This window comes from Cnephaeus nilssonii (assembly GCF_951640355.1).
Source record: "Cnephaeus nilssonii genome assembly, chromosome: 7".
Taxonomy (NCBI): domain Eukaryota; kingdom Metazoa; phylum Chordata; class Mammalia; order Chiroptera; family Vespertilionidae; genus Cnephaeus; species Cnephaeus nilssonii.
Window position 1 is genome coordinate 65017873 of NC_137078.1, and position 18255 is coordinate 65036127.

Sequence of the window (18255 nt, forward strand, 5' to 3'; positions counted from 1 at the left end):
AATTCTTATTCTGGGAACGTCTCCTTGCTGTTCGGTCCATTTACATCCTCGTGGTCAGGAGGTTTGACTTCCTCTCCTGCCTTAGGGGTACCTGCCCTTGTGGAGTGGGAGTGAATGGAGCCTGCTGACCCACATAGTTTCCCAGGCTCAGGTTTCCAAGGAAGCAGGGCGCTCCAGAAAGTTCTTACTGATCGCCATGAGGCCCACGCCTCTGGCCTGGAATGGTTCCTGCGAACTGGGCTATGAACCAGCAAAATTCAGTTCATTTAGCAGTTTGATTGCTGTGGGATGGAGGGAGTCATCAGGTCCTTCGATCAACCTCACAGCCTGTTGCCGCCTGCTTACTTCTCAAATCAGAAGTAGCCACTGGGTAGAAGGTCATTGTGTAATCTTTGTTTAGCAATTGACTTGTTTTGCTGAAATCAAGTGCAGGCATTGAGTAAATCTCATTTACCAAGGCAAAAGGGTGGTGTGGATTTCTGGGAGAGTGCTTTGCCTACCCATCTTATGCCAGGCAGGGTCCCGTGTTGTCTCATTGAGTCCTGGCAACCCTGAGAGGGAGATGCTTGCTGTTCTGCCAAGATGAGGAGGCTTAGAGAAGTGATCATACAGTGAATGGTAGAACCAGGCCTGGAATCAGGGCTGTCACCCCAAAACTCACTTTACTACCACTGCACTTTCCCCTGAACCTCCAAGCTGCAGACACCTGGATCAGTCCTGAGATCTCAAGACATTTCTCCATAAATGTGTGGGGTGGGGACAAGCTTCCGTGCATCCACCCTTCCCCTGCCTCCCCACTGTAATTCCATGTCTTACTGCTTCCCAAGATGAGTCTTTCTCCATGACCCCTGCTCCTTGCTCATTCATAAGCATTCTTTTCCTGAAGCCATGCTGCTGATGACTGGTCTCTCTCCCTCTCAAGTTCCTCTCATTTTTTTCTTTCATTAAGCTTCAGCCTTAAGTATGTGAGTCAGTGGAAGGGGAGATGTGTGCCTTGTCCGGTTGGGAAACCCACCCTTCCTCTGCCCCACCCTGATTTCCAAGGCCTGTGACCTTAAGTCTACATGGAGCGGGCAGAGGGAAGTTTTGAAGAATTTTGAATTACGGTAGCCTTTTCCGAAGACCTGCTGATTTTTCAGTTGAGGGAAATTAGAAAAATCTTAGGTCCAAGTTAAGAACATGGTTAGAGAGTAAGATCATCTGTTGATTGAGCAGCATATGGTGCCAGGTGCTGGATCTGTGTTACCACCGATTTGGACTGCAATCTGTAAGAAAGTGGTTATTACACTTATCATACATGTGAGAAAACTGAGGCTCAGTGAGGTTTTTCTTAGATTAAAAAAAATGTGGGCTTTTTTTTTTATTTCAGAGAGGAAGAGAGGGAGAGAGAGAAACATCAATGATGAGAGAGAATTATTGATTAGTTGCCTCCTGCACGCCCCCTACTGGGGATGGAGCCCACAACCTGGCATGTGCCCTGACCTGGAGTCAGTGACCTCCTGGTTCATAGGTTGACGCTCAACCACTGAACCACACTAGCCGGGCTCAGTGAGGTTTTTCTGATGAAAACCTGTGCTCTGTTACCCACCTCACCCCATCCACTGACAAGACTTGCTGGTGGGAGATCAGATCATCATGGGCTCAATACAAATTCCTTGTTCCCTGAACTTGCCATTGTCCTTAAGACTTGGGTTGAACTGTAGTTACACCAACATCATCCCTATCCCAAGTTCCCAAAGGAAGGGAGCCTTTGATCCATAGTTGTAGAATCTGCTGTTGCGTCATTTCAGCAGACATGAGGGACTAGCCTTTGATGTGCAGATTATTTTTTAAAGTAGATTATTTTTTTATGGTTCCTCATGCCTTGCTTAGAACCATTTAATTTTTCACCATTGCTTACAGCAACATTTCTCAATAGGGACTCAATAGGTAGATGTCCTGTGAAATTAATTATTGTAAATGATGAAAACACAGATTTAGTATAGAGCATTTACCATTCTTTTTTTTAAAAGACCCTAAAAGTCCACGCAGTACGGCTTAGGAAAGACTGACTTCCTAAATAAAGACAAGTTCCTCGGTTTGACACACAATGCCCTTCATCAGCAGCCTCTGCTTGCCTCTAGCCCCTGTTTCTCACTAGCCCCCAACACCCTCTTCAGCTGCGCTGAGCCACTCAAGTGCCGTGGAGCTCTGATTGCTGGCTTCTAAGTCATTGAGCTGCCTGAAATACATGCCCCTCACTACTGTCCCCTTAACACCTAGCAAACACCTATTCATCCTGAGGATTCAAGTCAAATATCCCTTCCACTTACCGAAACTTCTTTCACAGTTCCTATAAAACCCCTAAGTATACTTATTTTTGTTTTCATGTACATTTCCCTGCCCCCAACTGTATGATCCAGAGGGCAGGAATTGTAACTTCTCATTTTGTATCTTTAGCACGTGTATCATAATGCTTGTTGTTGTTTTTTTTTAATTTAATTTTTATTTTATTTCTCCCTAGTTCCATAGATTAGGCCCTGTAGGTTAGTTTTAGAATATTTTTTCCAGGTTTTTTCCCCTCCAAATTTTTACAGGATATCCATGGGAATCTGATTGAATTTACATGCCAATTTACTCAATTTTGCAGGTTAAAGTGTTCTTAGAAATAAAATTCTAGCTCTCCATTTAAATTGTCCTTTATGTTCCTTATTTCACAAAAGCTATGTAGGTTTTTGTAAGATAATTACTATTTATTTAATCATCTTTGCTATTATTATTTTACCTCTTTTAGATCTTTAACTGGTTATTTTTACATGTGAAAAAACACACACATTGATTTTCATCCCTTATTTAGCAACCAACAATATTAATGCATTCTCTTTATTATGTTTTCATGTGTTATTCTTACATTTCCAATACTATGTTCATATAATTTCATAAGGGTATAGAGTTGCCTGCTGTTTTCCAGGCCTGGGCTGTTGAAACAGATAGTCTTCCAAGTAGTTGAGGATTCAGTGCTAGACCCTCTTCCTACACAGGCAAGAGTGACTCCAGAATCTTCCACCCTCTGTCTTCTCAGGCCCGGCTGCTGGCGTGGTCTTTCCTGACCACCAAAAGGAAAGTGGCCATTTGTCTCAGGAAGGGCAGAGGCCTATCTTTAGGCCGCCAGCCCCCTCCCCTCAGCCCTCTTCCCTTTTCTCCTGGCCTCTCCCAGGGTTTTGCTTTGATTTGTCGTCGGAAGTTCCCCTTGTCCCCTTGCTTCTTCCCCCCCACGTTTCCCAAGTTCCCACAGGAACCTGGAAAGTGGGTTGTGCCCAGAGGTTAGAACGGAAACTGCAGCAAGATAACTATGGGGGACAATGCCCAGTTGACGTCATTTCAGCTTTTTTGCTTCGGCCAGAGGTGGTTTTTTTTTCTTTAATTTTTCTTCAGGTTACTCTCCTGCCCCACCCAGCCCAGTGTCTGTCAGCCTCTGTCTGAAAGTCCTCTGGCATTGTCTGGATGATTTATGTTTCCTTATATTCTAATTCGACATCCACAGGCACAAGCCATGACTTAGGAACCTGTCCTCTGATAAGTTGCTTCTTCTGAAGCTCAGGCATCTCCGGTGACTCTCAGGATAACTTGCTTATCATCATGCATCTCTGTTTCCATGACGGTGCTGAGAGGCAGGCCCTGCAGGGATTGCATAGCCACAGACTCCAGGAAAACGCACAGATGCGCTCAAGGAGTTACCATTTGTTGAAAAGTAACCTCTAGTAACCCTGGTTACTATTTTTTAATTAGTTTTAATCAAGAAGTAAAGAAAAGGAAACGAAACGTTTCCTAGGTGTCTACTTTGTGCCAGTCATATGCTAAGGCCATTGTCATGTATTATCTTCCTCAGCTCGCTCTAGCTGATCTCCTTCGGAAAACTCCCATTTTCTTATTTTTTTAGTATGGGAGCTAAGGCTCAAGGTTTAAAAACTGGCTTGAGGTCATATCCAAGTTGAATGCTCTTTCTACAAGATGCCAACCCCAAGGTCCAGATGCAGCATATGTCAGCCAGGCACTATAATGCCCTGAACAGTGAGTGACTTACTGTCTGTTCCTTTTCTCTCCCGCCTCCAGCTGTACCTTCAGGCCCGCTTCACTTGGCGAGGTGCTCGTCTGCTCCGGCCCCTCCTGCAGTTCACCCTGATCATGATGGCCTTTTACACAGGACTGTCCCGCGTATCTGACCACAAGCACCATCCCAGCGACGTCCTGGCAGGATTTGCTCAAGGAGCTCTTGTCGCCTGCTGCATAGTAAGTAGCATCTCGTCCTCAGTATGCAAGCAAGCCCTGGGCTGCTGCTTTGTAAGTGTTTCCGGCTCAGGGACCACAGCCAGGGAGCTCTCGGTCCTCTTCTCTGCTTGGTATCTGAGGAGTCACCCACCCCGGGACCCCTCCAGCAAAATGAGAATCATGACCGCCTCTTTCATCCAACAGGGTCTGACATCCTCTGCTCCATAAACAATGGCAGGTTTGGGGCTCGCAGAATGTCGCAACTGGAAGAGATTGTAGAATATGTCCAACTCACTTTATCTCTGAGGACATGTAGGGTTGAGAGGGGAAGAAACTTGCCCCAGATCACATGTCAACTCTTAAGTCCTGACTCAGGGTACTCAAATGCTGCTTTGGTGGACACTTACTGTTTAGTAGAACTCAGCTTCTTGGAAAACTTCTGTCTGCCCCACTGTGACCTTGGGTCAGACCTTAGCCTCAGTGTTGGCTGGAGAAGAGGGAGTTTGGTGAAGGCTAAGGCCTCCCCCAGCCTGAGGGCCTTACCCATCCTGTCACAGAGCTCCCTAGAGCAGTGGTCGGCAAACTCATTAGTCAACAGAGCCATAGTTTGCCGACCACTGCCCTAGAGAATGGCCTTGGGATGGGCCACATTCTGATTTGCCCCAAATGAATGGGTTGCCCTTTCCACATACTGATCCTAGTGAGGGTGGGTTAAGGTATCCCTCCTCTCTGAGATTCGCTCTCTTTGGGGATCTGCTTTTCCTGCCTGCTAAAAGTTTTGAGGGGTGTATTCAGCAAACATGAACGAGCACCTATTCTGATATTGTGTCTTTTGCGTCCTTCTCAGGGGGCCTCCCCCTAGCCCAGCAGGAATCCAGGAATCCAGTAATGGCTGGATGTTTAAGCACCATGCGTGTATAGGTTGTACTGTTGTTGGCATAACCCTTGCTCATTCACAGAAGGAATCATGAACAATGGAGCCATATAGGCCAGCCCCTGTCCTTTCCTAATTTCTAAGCCTGGCTACAGCCCCATGTCCCCTTATAGTAACCTCTCACCCTCCTGTGAGAGCATTTATCTGTGTTGAAATTGTTAATGTACCTCCTTTTAGAATGTGTGTTTCTCGGGGGCAGGCCCATGTATAAGATCTATCTAATTCTCCCTGTCTCACCAAGGCCTCTCAGGGATCCTAGCTCAGAGTAAATAAATGCATGCCTTGCAACAAGAAGCTAGACTCAATGAGTGCATGTTCCCTTTCCTGAGAACACTCTAAGGACATGCTCTTGAAGACAGAGGACGGATAGGACACAGGCCTTGCTCCCAAGGAAATCCCAGTCTAGTCACTCCCACAGTCAGGCCAAGCACGGGAGTTAAAGTACCATGTGGGGCTGCAATGAAGACAGGACCAGGGCACTTCAATGGGCAGGCGAGGGCTGGACTCAGTGCAGTGTGCAAGAACAGGGGCAGGAGTTGGGGCAATCCAAGTGGGCACCACAGCGAAAGTAGCCTCTGAGCTGTGTGCCAACCTGGCACGGGAATCCTAACCTCAGGGACTAGCTGTTTTGGTGGTTTTATTCATTCCTTTCCTTATTTTGGGCAAGGCCAGAGGGAAGGAAATTGGGAGAGCAGCTGTTGATGGGAATGGCTGTCACTGACCAGCTTGTTCTCGATGCTCGGTGCTCAGTGCTCGGTCCTTCCATGTGAAGTGACAGTGGGGGATGGGTGTGTGCACTCGTAAGTAGAGAAGCCAGGAGGTGGGTCCACACAGAGCCAGTGCTGTCAGACCCAAGCTTCTTCTCAGGGCCCCATCTCCTACTCCTCTCCCAGCACACGGAACTTGTCAATACTCTCCAACTCCCTGAGCTCTTATACAGTCATCCTCGTTGGTGTTACACAGTTCCAGTTTTCCCTCATCTCTGATGAAACTTTCTGTGTTAGTTTCCCATGTTGCTGCTGCAACAAATTACCACCAACTGAGTGCTATAAAACAACACAAATCCATTGTCTTAGAGTTCTCGAGTTTGATATTCCAAAATGGGTCTCACTGGGCTAAAATCAAGGTGTTGGCAGGACTGCGTTCCTTTTGGAGGCACTGGGGAGAATCCGTTTTCTTGACCTTTCCAGCATCTAGAGCCTGCCTGCATGCTTTGGCTGTGGTTCCTTCCTCCATCCTCAAAACCAGCAGCGTAGCATCGTCAAGTCTCTCTTTTGCTCTCTCTGGCCCCTGCTTCCATCGTCACATCTCCTGTGATTCTGACTTTCCTGCCTCCCTCTTATGAGGACTCATGATTACATTGGACTGACCTGGATAATCCAGGGTAATCTCTCCCATCTCAAGGTCTTTACCTTAATTACATCTGCAAAGTCTATTTTGCCACGTCAGATAACACAGTCATAGGTTCTGGGGATTAGGACAGGACATCTTTGGGGGCCATTGTTTAGTCTGCCACATCTTGTGCCCCCATGGCCCTTTGCATGTTTTTCCTGCTGTGGTATTCAGCCTGGTTCTAGCATAATTGTCTGCTCAGATGTCTGTCTCTCCAATATAATTGCAGATGCCTTATAATAGCAGACTCCATGGCTTAACTTTCTGATTATTCATTTTCAGCACCTAGCGCAGTGGTTGACACACAATAGGTGCTTGGTAAGCATTGGTTAAAGAATGAGTGATGAATTAGCTTGTGACCTCAGGCAAGACACTTCCCCTCTGAGCCAAGTTCCCTCAACTGTGAATTGATCCTAGAGGCCCTGTGTAGCTCTGTGACCTTCTCCCACAGTCTGTGGCACCCCTGACTCTGTTAGTAACTAAGCTGGACTTGCTCTCTCAGATGTTACCAAATCCCTGAAATGCCCAGGAAGATGGACTCTACCGGGGATCATGACATGTCTCTGAGCCCCCGGGAGTGCAGGGCATCACCCTAGAATGTTGGCTTAGTCACTGTGGAGCCTCAGCAACAGGCCGTGACAGCCAAGCACTTTTACACGGGTCTGGGGAGTAAGTCCTGTCACAGCAAGCAGGCGTGTCTAGACAACAGTCACATGCCAGACAGGAGTAGGTTCGGCTTCCTCCCCGCTGCTCACTAGTTGAACCCTTTTCAGAGAGAGAAGACAATGGTACCCAACACAGACAGAAAACCTACCCGGCGTCATGGACTCAATACAAAGACATAGGCACGTAGGGGCAGATGGGCCCACACACTGTTGTATACATTCACACGTGTGGGCAGAGGTACACAGGATGATGTTAGCCAGTGCCCAGAGAGACCCAGAGGGCAGATCCAGTCATACCCAGACCCACAGACATCCATCCTCTCCATGTCTCACCTGCGCTCAGAACCACGGACACACACAGACAGGTCCATGTAAACACAGGCACATGCTGACATTCTCAGTCCTCCTCCTCCCCGCCCCCCCAACACACACACACATACACAGTCACCCTGTCAAGGTGTGAGCTCTTCAGCTGGACTCACCATATCCACTCCAGGGACTGGGATGAGGGGACAGACATCAGTTCATTTCCTTTCTGGTCACCTCCTCCTTTGACCCCCTAACAGATGGCAAATTATGGGGCCTTGGGAGGGGTCGGGGCAGGGCTAGGCCGTCGTGGCTGCGGGTTCAGCAGAGGAAGCAGCTGCTGGTGAATTTCATAAACACCCAGCAGAGTCTTTCCTGGTTTTCCTCTCCCCGGGGGTGGGGCTCTGCTCTGGTTGCTCTTTTGTGTGCTGCTGTCTTCCTCCAGGATGTAGGGAAGGGCGAGGGCATTCTTTGTCTTTGCCCCTGTGAAGTAAAGAGATGTGAATGCAAAGAAGAGTTCAAGCGGAAGCTGGGGTACAGGAGGAGAGTGTGTGGCATGCCCGGGGACGCACAGTGGCAGAGTGGAACCAGATCCCAGGAGTCTTGCTTCTATCTCAAAGGACTAGAATAGTAAGCTCCAAAAACATGCTTGGTCTATGCCATGAATTTGTGAGATCTCTTTCTTCTCCAACAGGAGAGATTACCACCTGTTCCCCTTGGATTTATTCTACTCTGCCTAGGCACAGGGGAATGGATGAAATGACCTCCCAAAACTTTTCTGGCCCTGCAAAAGCCCAGCTCTTTGCCACCCCAGGCCCCCACTCCCAGGTGGGCAGGGGTGCCAGGAATGTGGATTTGGGAGAGAGAAGGAAGCAAAGGCATAGATAAACTTTGACCCTCAGTAGAGAATGAAGTGTCTTTGGAGTATTCCACGATTTGCAGCATCCTTTTAAAGTCTCCTTTGCATTCCCCTGCTGAGAGACTCAGAAAGGGGAGTGCTATTTCTGCCACTTGCTGGTTGGGCAAGTCACTTCCTCTCATCCACCTTTTCCCATTTTATGAAATATGGATGGTAATAACCTTACACGATCTTTGGATTGAGAATTCAGTGAATGAAAGATGTACCATGCTTGGCACATGCAACACATTGATAGTATGTGTATTATGTGTTAAGTACTAGGTTAAAGATTTTCACTAAAAAGAGTTGGTCCTTGAAGAGCTTAGTTAGAATATAGTAGCTTTCCAAGGCTTGACCACAATCCACAACAAGTACATTTTACATCATAACCCAATGGAGATACACTCACATAGCTAAAATAGTTCACAAACTAAGACTTAGCTGTAGAGTGTGATACACTATAATATTTTTTACACTGTAATATTTTTAATTTAATTTTTTAAAATGCTGGTGTTGACCGCCTAATATATTGATATTGTAACTTACTAATGATTTATGACATGCAGTTTGAAAAACACTGATCTAGGGCAGACAGACATGTGAACAAACATGCACTTGAAGGCTCAGCTGCAAGGAGGGACCCTCTACTGGGGACAGTGGGGGCTCAAGAAAGGGGTTAGTTCATTCTCCTTGAGGCTGTTAGAAGGCTAGAAAACATTTCTTGGGGAGGTGATTCTTGAAAAATACGTGGACATTTTCTATGAGATGTAAATGATAAGGAAGGGCATTTTATACTGAAGGAATAACATAGACTTGGAGATGGATGAGAGTATGGTATGTCTTGTAACCCCAGCAATTCAAAATGATGGAACTTGTAGGATAATGGGAGACGTGGGCTCAGTAAATCATGATCCCCTTCACCCTTTCAGATACACAGTGTATGATTTCTGGGAGTGGGGGTCCCTGTCTTTGGCTAGCCCCTGTCATCCTTGGTTACCACACTCTTGAACTCCGGCTCCTGCTGAATCTAAAATCCCATCGACAAAGCTGTCAGCCCACGGGGTCCTCCTTACCAGAAACTCTTCATCATGACAGCCTAGAAGTGCCTCTCTGTAAGTCTCCTTGGCAGGACATAACTCCCTCTTGACCTTCAGAATTGCCCGCAATTCTCTCTCCTCTGCTGCTCCAAGCTGTCCTTCATATTAACTTCCTCCTTCATGTCCCTCAGTAGAAAGATGATCATAAACGATGGTACCTGAAGTAGGATTTGAATAGACCTTTATAAGGGTTTTCACATAAATTCTTCTATTTCAGCCTTACAGTAACTATGGGAAGGTAGATTTTTAAGTAACATCTGAACAAAATACAGCGCAGGTTCATCATCTGAAGTCATAAACCTCTTCATTTTGTATAAATTCAAGCCTAGACAAGAGTGTGACTTAGCCTGGGTCACACAGCCGTAGCAGTTTGGGGGCCAGATCCTCACTCCTAGTGGGACACTCTTTCCACCCCTCATGCTTCCTTATAAATTCCCAGGGCCAAAAGCCACTGAAAGCACTTTATTGAGGTTAAAAAACAAACAAAAACAACAAAAAACGATTGCTTTCAATTCCCATTTAGTAAAAAGAATAGGGCTGCCAAAGATGGCTTTTCTTTAGACATTTACTATACTTAGAGCATGAGGTGAGCCAGGTCCCAAGACTTTCTCCTGCAAAGAAAATTATTCCTTAATCTATAGATTGCTTATTACTTTAGAGTGGGATGCAAAAGGGAATCCCAGAGCAAAGATGTGGGGATGTGCACAAAAGGAGCAGTGCGTGGTGACTGTCCCCACATGAGGGGAGAAGGGGCTAGATTTACCAGAGGCTACAATTGCGGGACTCTGAGCACAGTTCGTCCCCTTGAGCAGCTCACAGTCGAAAGGGGAAACCTAGCATGGCATTTAAGGCATTCTGCATGAAAGCCTATGGCTCAAGCTAAGACAGAAGGTCATTAGAAGTTCAGTATGGGTGCCAAAGAGAGAAGATAGGGGTGGCTCCGGGAAGGTTTAATGAAGCTCAGTCTACAGATAAAGGAGCTGCTCTCAAAAAGATAACAAGATATATATCTAAGACACGCATCCATGAAATGGCAGATCTAGGATTTGAGCCAATCTATTTTATAAACTGTCCTCTAATGGTTTGCCTGACTTTCGCGTGTATAACGAACACCAGTAGTGTTTATTAAATTCAGGTTCCAGGCAACCTTCCAGTAGATCCGGGGTGGGCCCAGGAATCTGGTTTTCCAGGAAGCATCCAGCTGATTCTGAAGTAGATGGTCTGAGGACAACACTTTGAGAAACACCGGAATAGACAACTCTTCGTTTTCTCCTGGTTCTAAGATTCCAAAATTCTGCTTTTATACTTCTCTGCTCTGTGCTGGCACCTAAGCCCCACAGGAGCGTGTGAACATCCCGAGGAATAAAGACATGATTTCTTCGGGGAGTTCATGTACACACTCTCAGGAATTGAGACACTCAGGGACTCCAGAGACATTTCAAGGACAATTTTGTTGTCATAATCTGCCCTTAAAATGACCCTCAGAAATTGCTGACCTGGCCATTCGCAGCAATGGGCATGGAAACCTGGCTACTATGGACTTCCTGTTTCTGGCAGCTTGGTCCTTGGTGAGCTCCAGCCAGCAACACCCCGGCAGGGCTGGGCTGTGAGCGCCCCGGAAGGCTGGCATCGCCACAGTGGGTGAATGCGGCAACAAGACATCGGAGCTTCTTCCTTTTTGACTGTGCTGACTCATTCTCCAGAATAGCCCCAGAAGTGATAGGACTTTGAGAGCGAATCCTTTCTGTCCTATGGAAAATGCCCATCTGCAGGTGATCTTCATGGCCGGCTTGAATCTGTACAGGCTTTCATGTGTTCATTTATATTCTCAATCATTCCTGTTTTCTCCTTTTTCTCCTTTCTAGTCCTTTCTCTTCTTTCTCCTCTTTCCACACTTAGGAGAAGGGAAGAGAAGTGACTTTGTGCAGGTAGGTACTGAACACACAAGGCCTCATGAAATGGCTCCCTTTTATTAACCTTTTACTAGGCACCAGGCACTGTACCACACTTGTGCCTTTTATGTCATGTAATCCAAACCTCTGAGCTAGGAAATGTATCCCTCATTTAGGCGTTTTGCTGAACATGGCAGAACCTGGATTGGAAGGCAAGTCTGTCCCACTCCATAGGGCAAAGCTTTGAGCAGGGCTGTGCGTGTTGGGTGGGGAGTGGGAGGCAGTGACCGATGGTATCATACCGATAGTCGTCATTGGCAAGGGCACTCCATTTCCCAGCTCCTCATCACAGTGAACGGGACCCCTCCTTGTCTGTGTGGTCTTGCTCTTGGTGGAAGGGCTGCCTTGTCCTGGTGCCTGAGTAAATCTGATCTCAGAACAGCCTCTGCCGTTCCGACCCAGGAGGAGGGTGGAACCACTTCCCCAAGCCAGTATCAGAAGGAGCCCAAATATTAGAAGGCAGAGGGAAGCAGAGCTCGAATCTTTTTCACTAGCATAGTTACCCAACCTGTAAGAGTTTTGATGGGAACAAGTGCAAAGATTTCTAGAGGTGGAAACAGAAATGGAGAGAAAAGGATCAGCTCCCCCCTGCACACAAGCACACCCCTCCACCCACTGCAGCTCTGTCTCAGCATTTCAAAAACCACCTCTTGCCCAGTCGGTGAGGCTCAGTGGATAGAGCATCAACCTATGAATCCGAAGGTCATGGTTTGATTCCTGTTCAGGGCACATGCCTGGGTTGTGGGCTTGATCCCCAGTGGGGGATGTGCAGGAGGCAGCTGATCAATGATTCTCTCTTATCATTGATGTTTCTCTCTCTCTCTCTCTCTCTCTCTCTCTCTCTCTCTCCCTCCCTTCCTCTCTGAAATCACTAAAAATGTATTACACACACACACACACACACACACACACACACACACACACACTCATCTCTTCCTCTTTGTCTGCACTGCATGATTGTAGTTCAGGACTCAGCCTCTGCTAGGTTCTGCAATAATGTCTAGACTGGTGCCCTTGCCTTCACGCTCTCTTTCTAACTCCTTCTCCATCTTAGATTTCACCATCATGATTTTAGTGCAAGTCATCCCAACACGCTGCTCTCCTGATTCAGCCTTGACAATGGCTCCAAAGGCCAAGAGGATAAGGTCAGAGTTCCCCCATTGTCCTAGGAGGCTTCTGAAGACCTGGCCGTCTCCTCTCCAGCCTCATTGACTGCTTGACGCTGGCCACGCTGAGCTTCCCGCAGCTCCCGAACGTGCTGTACTCGCTGCCGAGCCTCTGCGCACACTGCTCCCTGTGCCTAGAACAACATTCCTGTCAGTCACCACCTGGCTAACTCCTACTTATCCTTCAAAGCTAAGCTCAACTATACCTCCTCCGGGGAAAGCCTCCTCAGGCCCTCGCCTCCCCTTCAGCCCGGGTTAGATGCCACATTCTCTAACACCCTGGCTTCCCCTTATCATAATCCTTACAACAGCGCAATGGTAGGGGTCTGTTTACCTAGATCTGTCCCTCATTGCCCTGTGAGCTCTCAGAGGGCAAAGGACACTGTCTTATGTATATTTAATCTTATAATCTCAGGACTTGGCACAGAGTGAATGTTCAATAAGTGTTTACCAGTACTGATTGCATTTTGCAAGAAAGCAATTTGTAAAATGCAAACAAAAGGAGGGATGGAATTGAAAGCATCTATCGGAGCAGTTTAACTTAGGACTCTTCTTGGTGCTTCGGATATAGATTTTTATGTTTGCTGAGACTGTGTACTGTCTGATGTGTTCTTTCTTCCAGGGGAGATCTGTGGAGTGGGACTGGGGCTGGGAGCCTAAGAGAGCTACCTACTTTATATAGACCCTCCCCAGCCTGGGCCTCTGAGTTTTCTTTCTGGGTGGAGATGGTCTTCTGCAGGAAATGGAACGGCTCCAAGCCGAGACACTTTCGCTCTTACAGGTCCTTTTTGTGTTCTGCTGTCCAAGCATTAGGAAGACTGAGCCCTATTTGAGTCTTGACAGGATCATGTTTCAGGATCCCAAAAAAGTGTTTGTGTAACCTCAAGCCAGGCTGAACGTGAAATACTGCTTCAGGGGGGTGGGGGGTGGGGGGTAGGGATTCTGCTGGACCAGACTCCACTCTTCATCTTGCCGCTTGGCTGTGTGCATGTGGCGTGTGAGAATGTGATTCCCCTGAAGTCCGTAGGCGTTTTGTGTGCTGATAGGATCCAAGGCCGGAGTGTTTGCTCCAGTAGAGAGGAGTTTAGAAATTTAACCACAAACATTTGTTGAGCCCCTGCTGTGTGCAAGGCTTAATGCTGAGCGCTGTAGGTGATACAGGGTGAGTAGGTCCAAGGCTCCATCCTCAAGAAGCCTCCCAGCTAGGAAGAAAGGCTGATCAGCAAAGTTTTGACTCAGTCATTACTTTGGGAATTACAGAAAGGAACGCCTTTGATTGAACTCTGTACCAGGCCTAGGTCTAGGTCTTCTCAGCACAATGTTGCCCTTAACCTTCATATTATTCCTATCTTGCAGTTAGGAAACGGAAGCCCTAGTAGGCAGTGGATATGTGCTCAGAAAATTAAATTGGGAAATAAGCCAGTGGCTTAAAGTGGTGTCAGGATCTTGAAGGGGGAAGGGGTGTTATATTTGGGGGTGGAGAGACTGTCCCCTGCTGTATTTGCCCTCAGCAGACTGGATGGAGGCTGGGGAGAGACCTCTCAGAAATGGGCGTGGACAGAGCCTTATTTGGTAGAGCTAGCTGCTAGGCTGGGAGAAGTGGAGTTGGAAGCCAGCGATGGAGAGATTGATCGAAACCTTCCTCTGGACACAGTGAAGGAGGGAGGGGAAGGTGGTTTCCAGGCAGAGGTGAGGACACGGGCTCTGTACCTGTCAGAGGAGAGTTGGAGAGTGTATCTCCACATTTAACTCAAACCGCGTTCGCTAGTATTTCCTTATGTGAGCAGGTGAAACGCCTTCTCGGTCTGAGCACTTGTGCAGGTTCCTGAACAGGAGTCTAGAGCCTCCTGGCTGGGCTGACCTTTTCATTCTTGCTTCCCAGGTGTGGCTCTGGCTGGGGGACAAACCTTTCAGGGCCACAGTTCTCCCTGGCCACACCTCCTTAGAAAGGATAGGGACACAAAGCCGAATTTTTTCTTTTGCACAGTGGTACATTCAAGAGCACTGAGGCTGTCAGTGTATTAAAATCTTATATTTTTAGGCTATTTTACCTTCTTATAGTAGCATAGAAATAGCCCGGCCTTCTTTCTTTTTACAAATATATGGGGAAAACTCATGTAATGGGTCCAAAATTCAAAGGAGGTAAAGGGTTTTGTGGTGACCGGCAAGTCTGTCTTCTAGTCACCCAGTCCTCCTGGAGTAGTCAGCGTCACCAGTTTCTTGCTGTGATTTTTGTAGCACTTTGCTAATTGTCGCATTACTACAGAAGGGACATTGTGGCAATTGGCTCCACAAATGACCCAAGTCCTTAGTGTGGCCAGTCGCTGGCTGCGAGAGCTGTGACGTTGGTGAAGTTTTATGAAGAACTTTATTTTCTTGCCCAGAATGTGTCCGGAATGAGTCACAGTGCCATCATTAATAGTGAGAACATTACCCTCTGCAGGACAAAGACTTTTCCATCCAGAAAGCCATTAGACAGAGGAACTGTGAAAGTGTTTCATTCCCCGTTTTGAAGCCCAGCCATGTGTTTCCTATTAAATGGCATGACCGATAGGTGCGGCTTATGGTGACTTAATACAAACGCCTGTTGCTAAATGGCTCAAATGGATGTCTGTGTTTACTTTGCCATCTAATACAAAGCATAAATTTTTCTTACGCCAGTAACTCACCAAATTCTTGAATCTTTCATCGGAAGCTAATTGAGACAGGAACTACACCTGCGCCATCCTGACCCCCTTGCCGGTGGGCGTTCAGGAAATGTTTCTCTGTGATTCCACAGAGACCCGGTGAGGTCGATGCTCAGAGGGAGGAAGGACCTGAGCGGAGCGATAGGCGGGTTTTCATTGACCTTTCCTCTGGGTTAGTTGCTGTCTCCCTCAGCAACAAACCCTAGCTCCTTGACCCCCATCAAACTGATATCACTGGGCTTCCAGGAAAAGTGGTCACAGCGACTTCCTTACTCCAGCTCCTGCTGATAGGAATTCATAGTGGCCGGTCTCTTTGGTTACACCCTCGAGTCCTTTGTGAGGCAAGGGAAATGATCATGGATTAATGACTGACCCATTTGGACCTGCTTCCTTTGTTTAGGAACTAATCGTTCATTGCTGTTCATTTGCCTTGAGAAATAAGGGAGTGGGGGGTGAAGACGCAGAGCAGTGGGCTGGGAGTCCACAGAACTGAGCTCTATTCCTGCCGTGGCTGTGCAACCTGGGGCACGTCATGGCCCTTCCCCGGGCCTCGGTTTCCCTGTCTGTACAGTAAGAGTTGGACTGCATGCCCTTTGGGGTCCTTCCCTATTCAAAGATCTATGGGTTGGGACCCCCTTTTTCCTGAAGTCCATGCTCTTACCACCTTCCCTTTGTTGTCCTCAGACCCCAGATGTCATTTTCTGACTTGGATCTCTGATGTGTCCTTCTAGGTTTTCTTCATGTCCGACCTCTTCAAGACCAAGACGGCACTCTCCCTGTCTCCCCCCATCAGGAAGGAGATCCTCTCACCTGTGGACATTATCGACAGGAACAATCACCACAACATGGTGTAGGCGCCGCCCGCCTCCTGAGCTGTTCTTATAAAATGACTGCTGACAGCAAGGTCTTGCTGCTCTCCAATCTCATCAGACAGTAGAATGTAGGGAAAAACTTTTTACCCGACTGATTTTAAAAAGGAAAAAAAGTCTTACTTTGTGGCCTTCCAAAATAGGTAGTGTTCACCTATATGGAGACAACAGCAAACTAACACCAAGTGCCAGAATCCTGGATGTGCAATTGGTTGAAGTGTTCATGTTCTAGTGAACACGGGCTTGTTCTGGAACAAACACTAAAAGGTTTTGAGTAGAGTCTGCCGGTCACCTTTGTGACCTGAGACGTGTCCCAGGCTTGTGAGAGAAGCTCAAATTCACATTGTAGCACGTGATGCCAGAAATAGCACTGAAGAAAGAAAATAGCCATGCGGGGGAGCGGGGGAGGCTCCCCTCTTGCATCTCTCTGTCCACACCACTCTATCTTCTACTGTGACTTTGGTTCAGGAAGTTGTTGTTTTTAAGTTTTGTTGTTGTTTAATACAGAGAAAGAGCAAATGCTTCATCAAACGATCAGATCCTGAATCCAGATTCCTAGACCTAAAGCCTTATCACTCACTTCATGGCCCTTCAGCCAACACCACAGTCCCTCACGTTAGTGATTAGGAGACTCTTTGTGGATGAGTGAATTTCACAAATAGCACAATTTCAGAAGAGATAGAGGGTCCAGGCCCTCATTTGTCTTCTTTGGACGCATCATCCTGTGATGTTGAAACATGGATTGCAGGATGTTGACGTGTATCAATCACCCGGGCACTTGCACGCTCTTAGTCATGGTTAGCTTTGGTTACTGCTTTCCCCCTTGAAATCTTTGCTCTGTGCCCATCGGGATTTCCTGCGAGGGTCCGGAGACGAGCCAAGGCGTGGTCTGCCGCCGGCTGATGGAAAGCAGCCTTCTGTACACAAGATGGGGGAGTGAAGGGGCAAGAATGAAAAATGAACCAACCTTTTGGCTACTCAAAGTCAGGATGAGCCAGAGTAGCAAACAGTCTCATGCCTGAGAGGTTGCCCTTCCAGATAACAGAGCTGATGAGGGTCTCTGAGGGAGTCGCTCTTGCTAAGTTGTGTAAAGCACTATTGTCTTGGGGTTGATCTCTAGGGCAGATCTTGGTAGGTTCTGCTGGGCAGAACACATGGGTTAAATCTCCGTAGAGAGTTTTCATCCTGTATCCGTCCTCCCAGGCGAGGTCCACTCTAGGCAGTAGGCAGGACCCCTTCTACTGAACCTTTGAGGAAAGGAGGAAGGAAGAAATGCTTTCAGATCTCGGATGCACACCGGGCTAAATGTAACCACACGGATCAACCACAAGCACATCTTTACCACAGAAGCCGTCCTGTCATTTCAACATATAGCAAGCTATGATTTTTATATATAAATATTATATAAATAATGTATAAAACATTAAAAGTTAACTATGTAAAATATTATTTCTGAAACAATTTTAGCTATATCCACTATGATTATAAACTGTGTCTCGACCTGTGTTATTTCATTAGCTGCTTAAAAAAGCATTGAGTTAATTTTTTAATATCAACTAAAATATTGTAGTTCTGTGGTAGACATTGTTTTACAATAAAAGAAATAACTGCAACTAGAGAAAACTGTATAAAAACATTAAATTGTCAGTATTTTTGTAAGGTTCCATTTTGTAAAGAGAATAATATTCAAAGACTTTTGTAGAATACAAAGTGAAAACTTGTATCTGCGAAACTATACTTGTATTAAATGTGCTTTTTAAATAAAAGCTCATAACACAACTAATTAAGGAGTTGGAAGCCTGGCATGTTTGAGGGATGTTTGCCTTGGGTATGTGGGTAAGAGGAGGGGGAATAGCAGGCCCATCTCTGTGAATGGGCTTGCCTTAACTCAAGGCACCACCTCCTGATTCTTTCAGTGGGAAATATGGTGGCCGTCATATGGGTACAGATGTTGAAGCTGTTCTTTATCTCTGAAAGCCTGTTTGCCAAGCTTTCATTTCAGACTTTTTTTTTCCAATTACAGTTGTCATGCAGTATTATT

The 18255-nt window shown here is 46.8% G+C and overlaps 1 protein-coding gene across 1 annotated transcript in view; it reads left to right on the forward strand.

The window, feature by feature from the left end:
- Window positions 1-18003, forward strand: part of PLPP3 (phospholipid phosphatase 3) — a 77786-nt gene extending 59783 nt beyond the window's left edge. The window contains exons 5-6 of the mRNA XM_079776038.1: window positions 4093-4269; window positions 16077-18003. Of these exons, the coding sequence (XP_079632164.1) occupies window positions 4093-4269; window positions 16077-16199 (300 nt within the window). The 3' untranslated portion in view covers window positions 16200-18003. The remainder of the gene's footprint in view (window positions 1-4092; window positions 4270-16076) is intronic.
- Window positions 18004-18255: the final 252 nt, after the last annotated feature.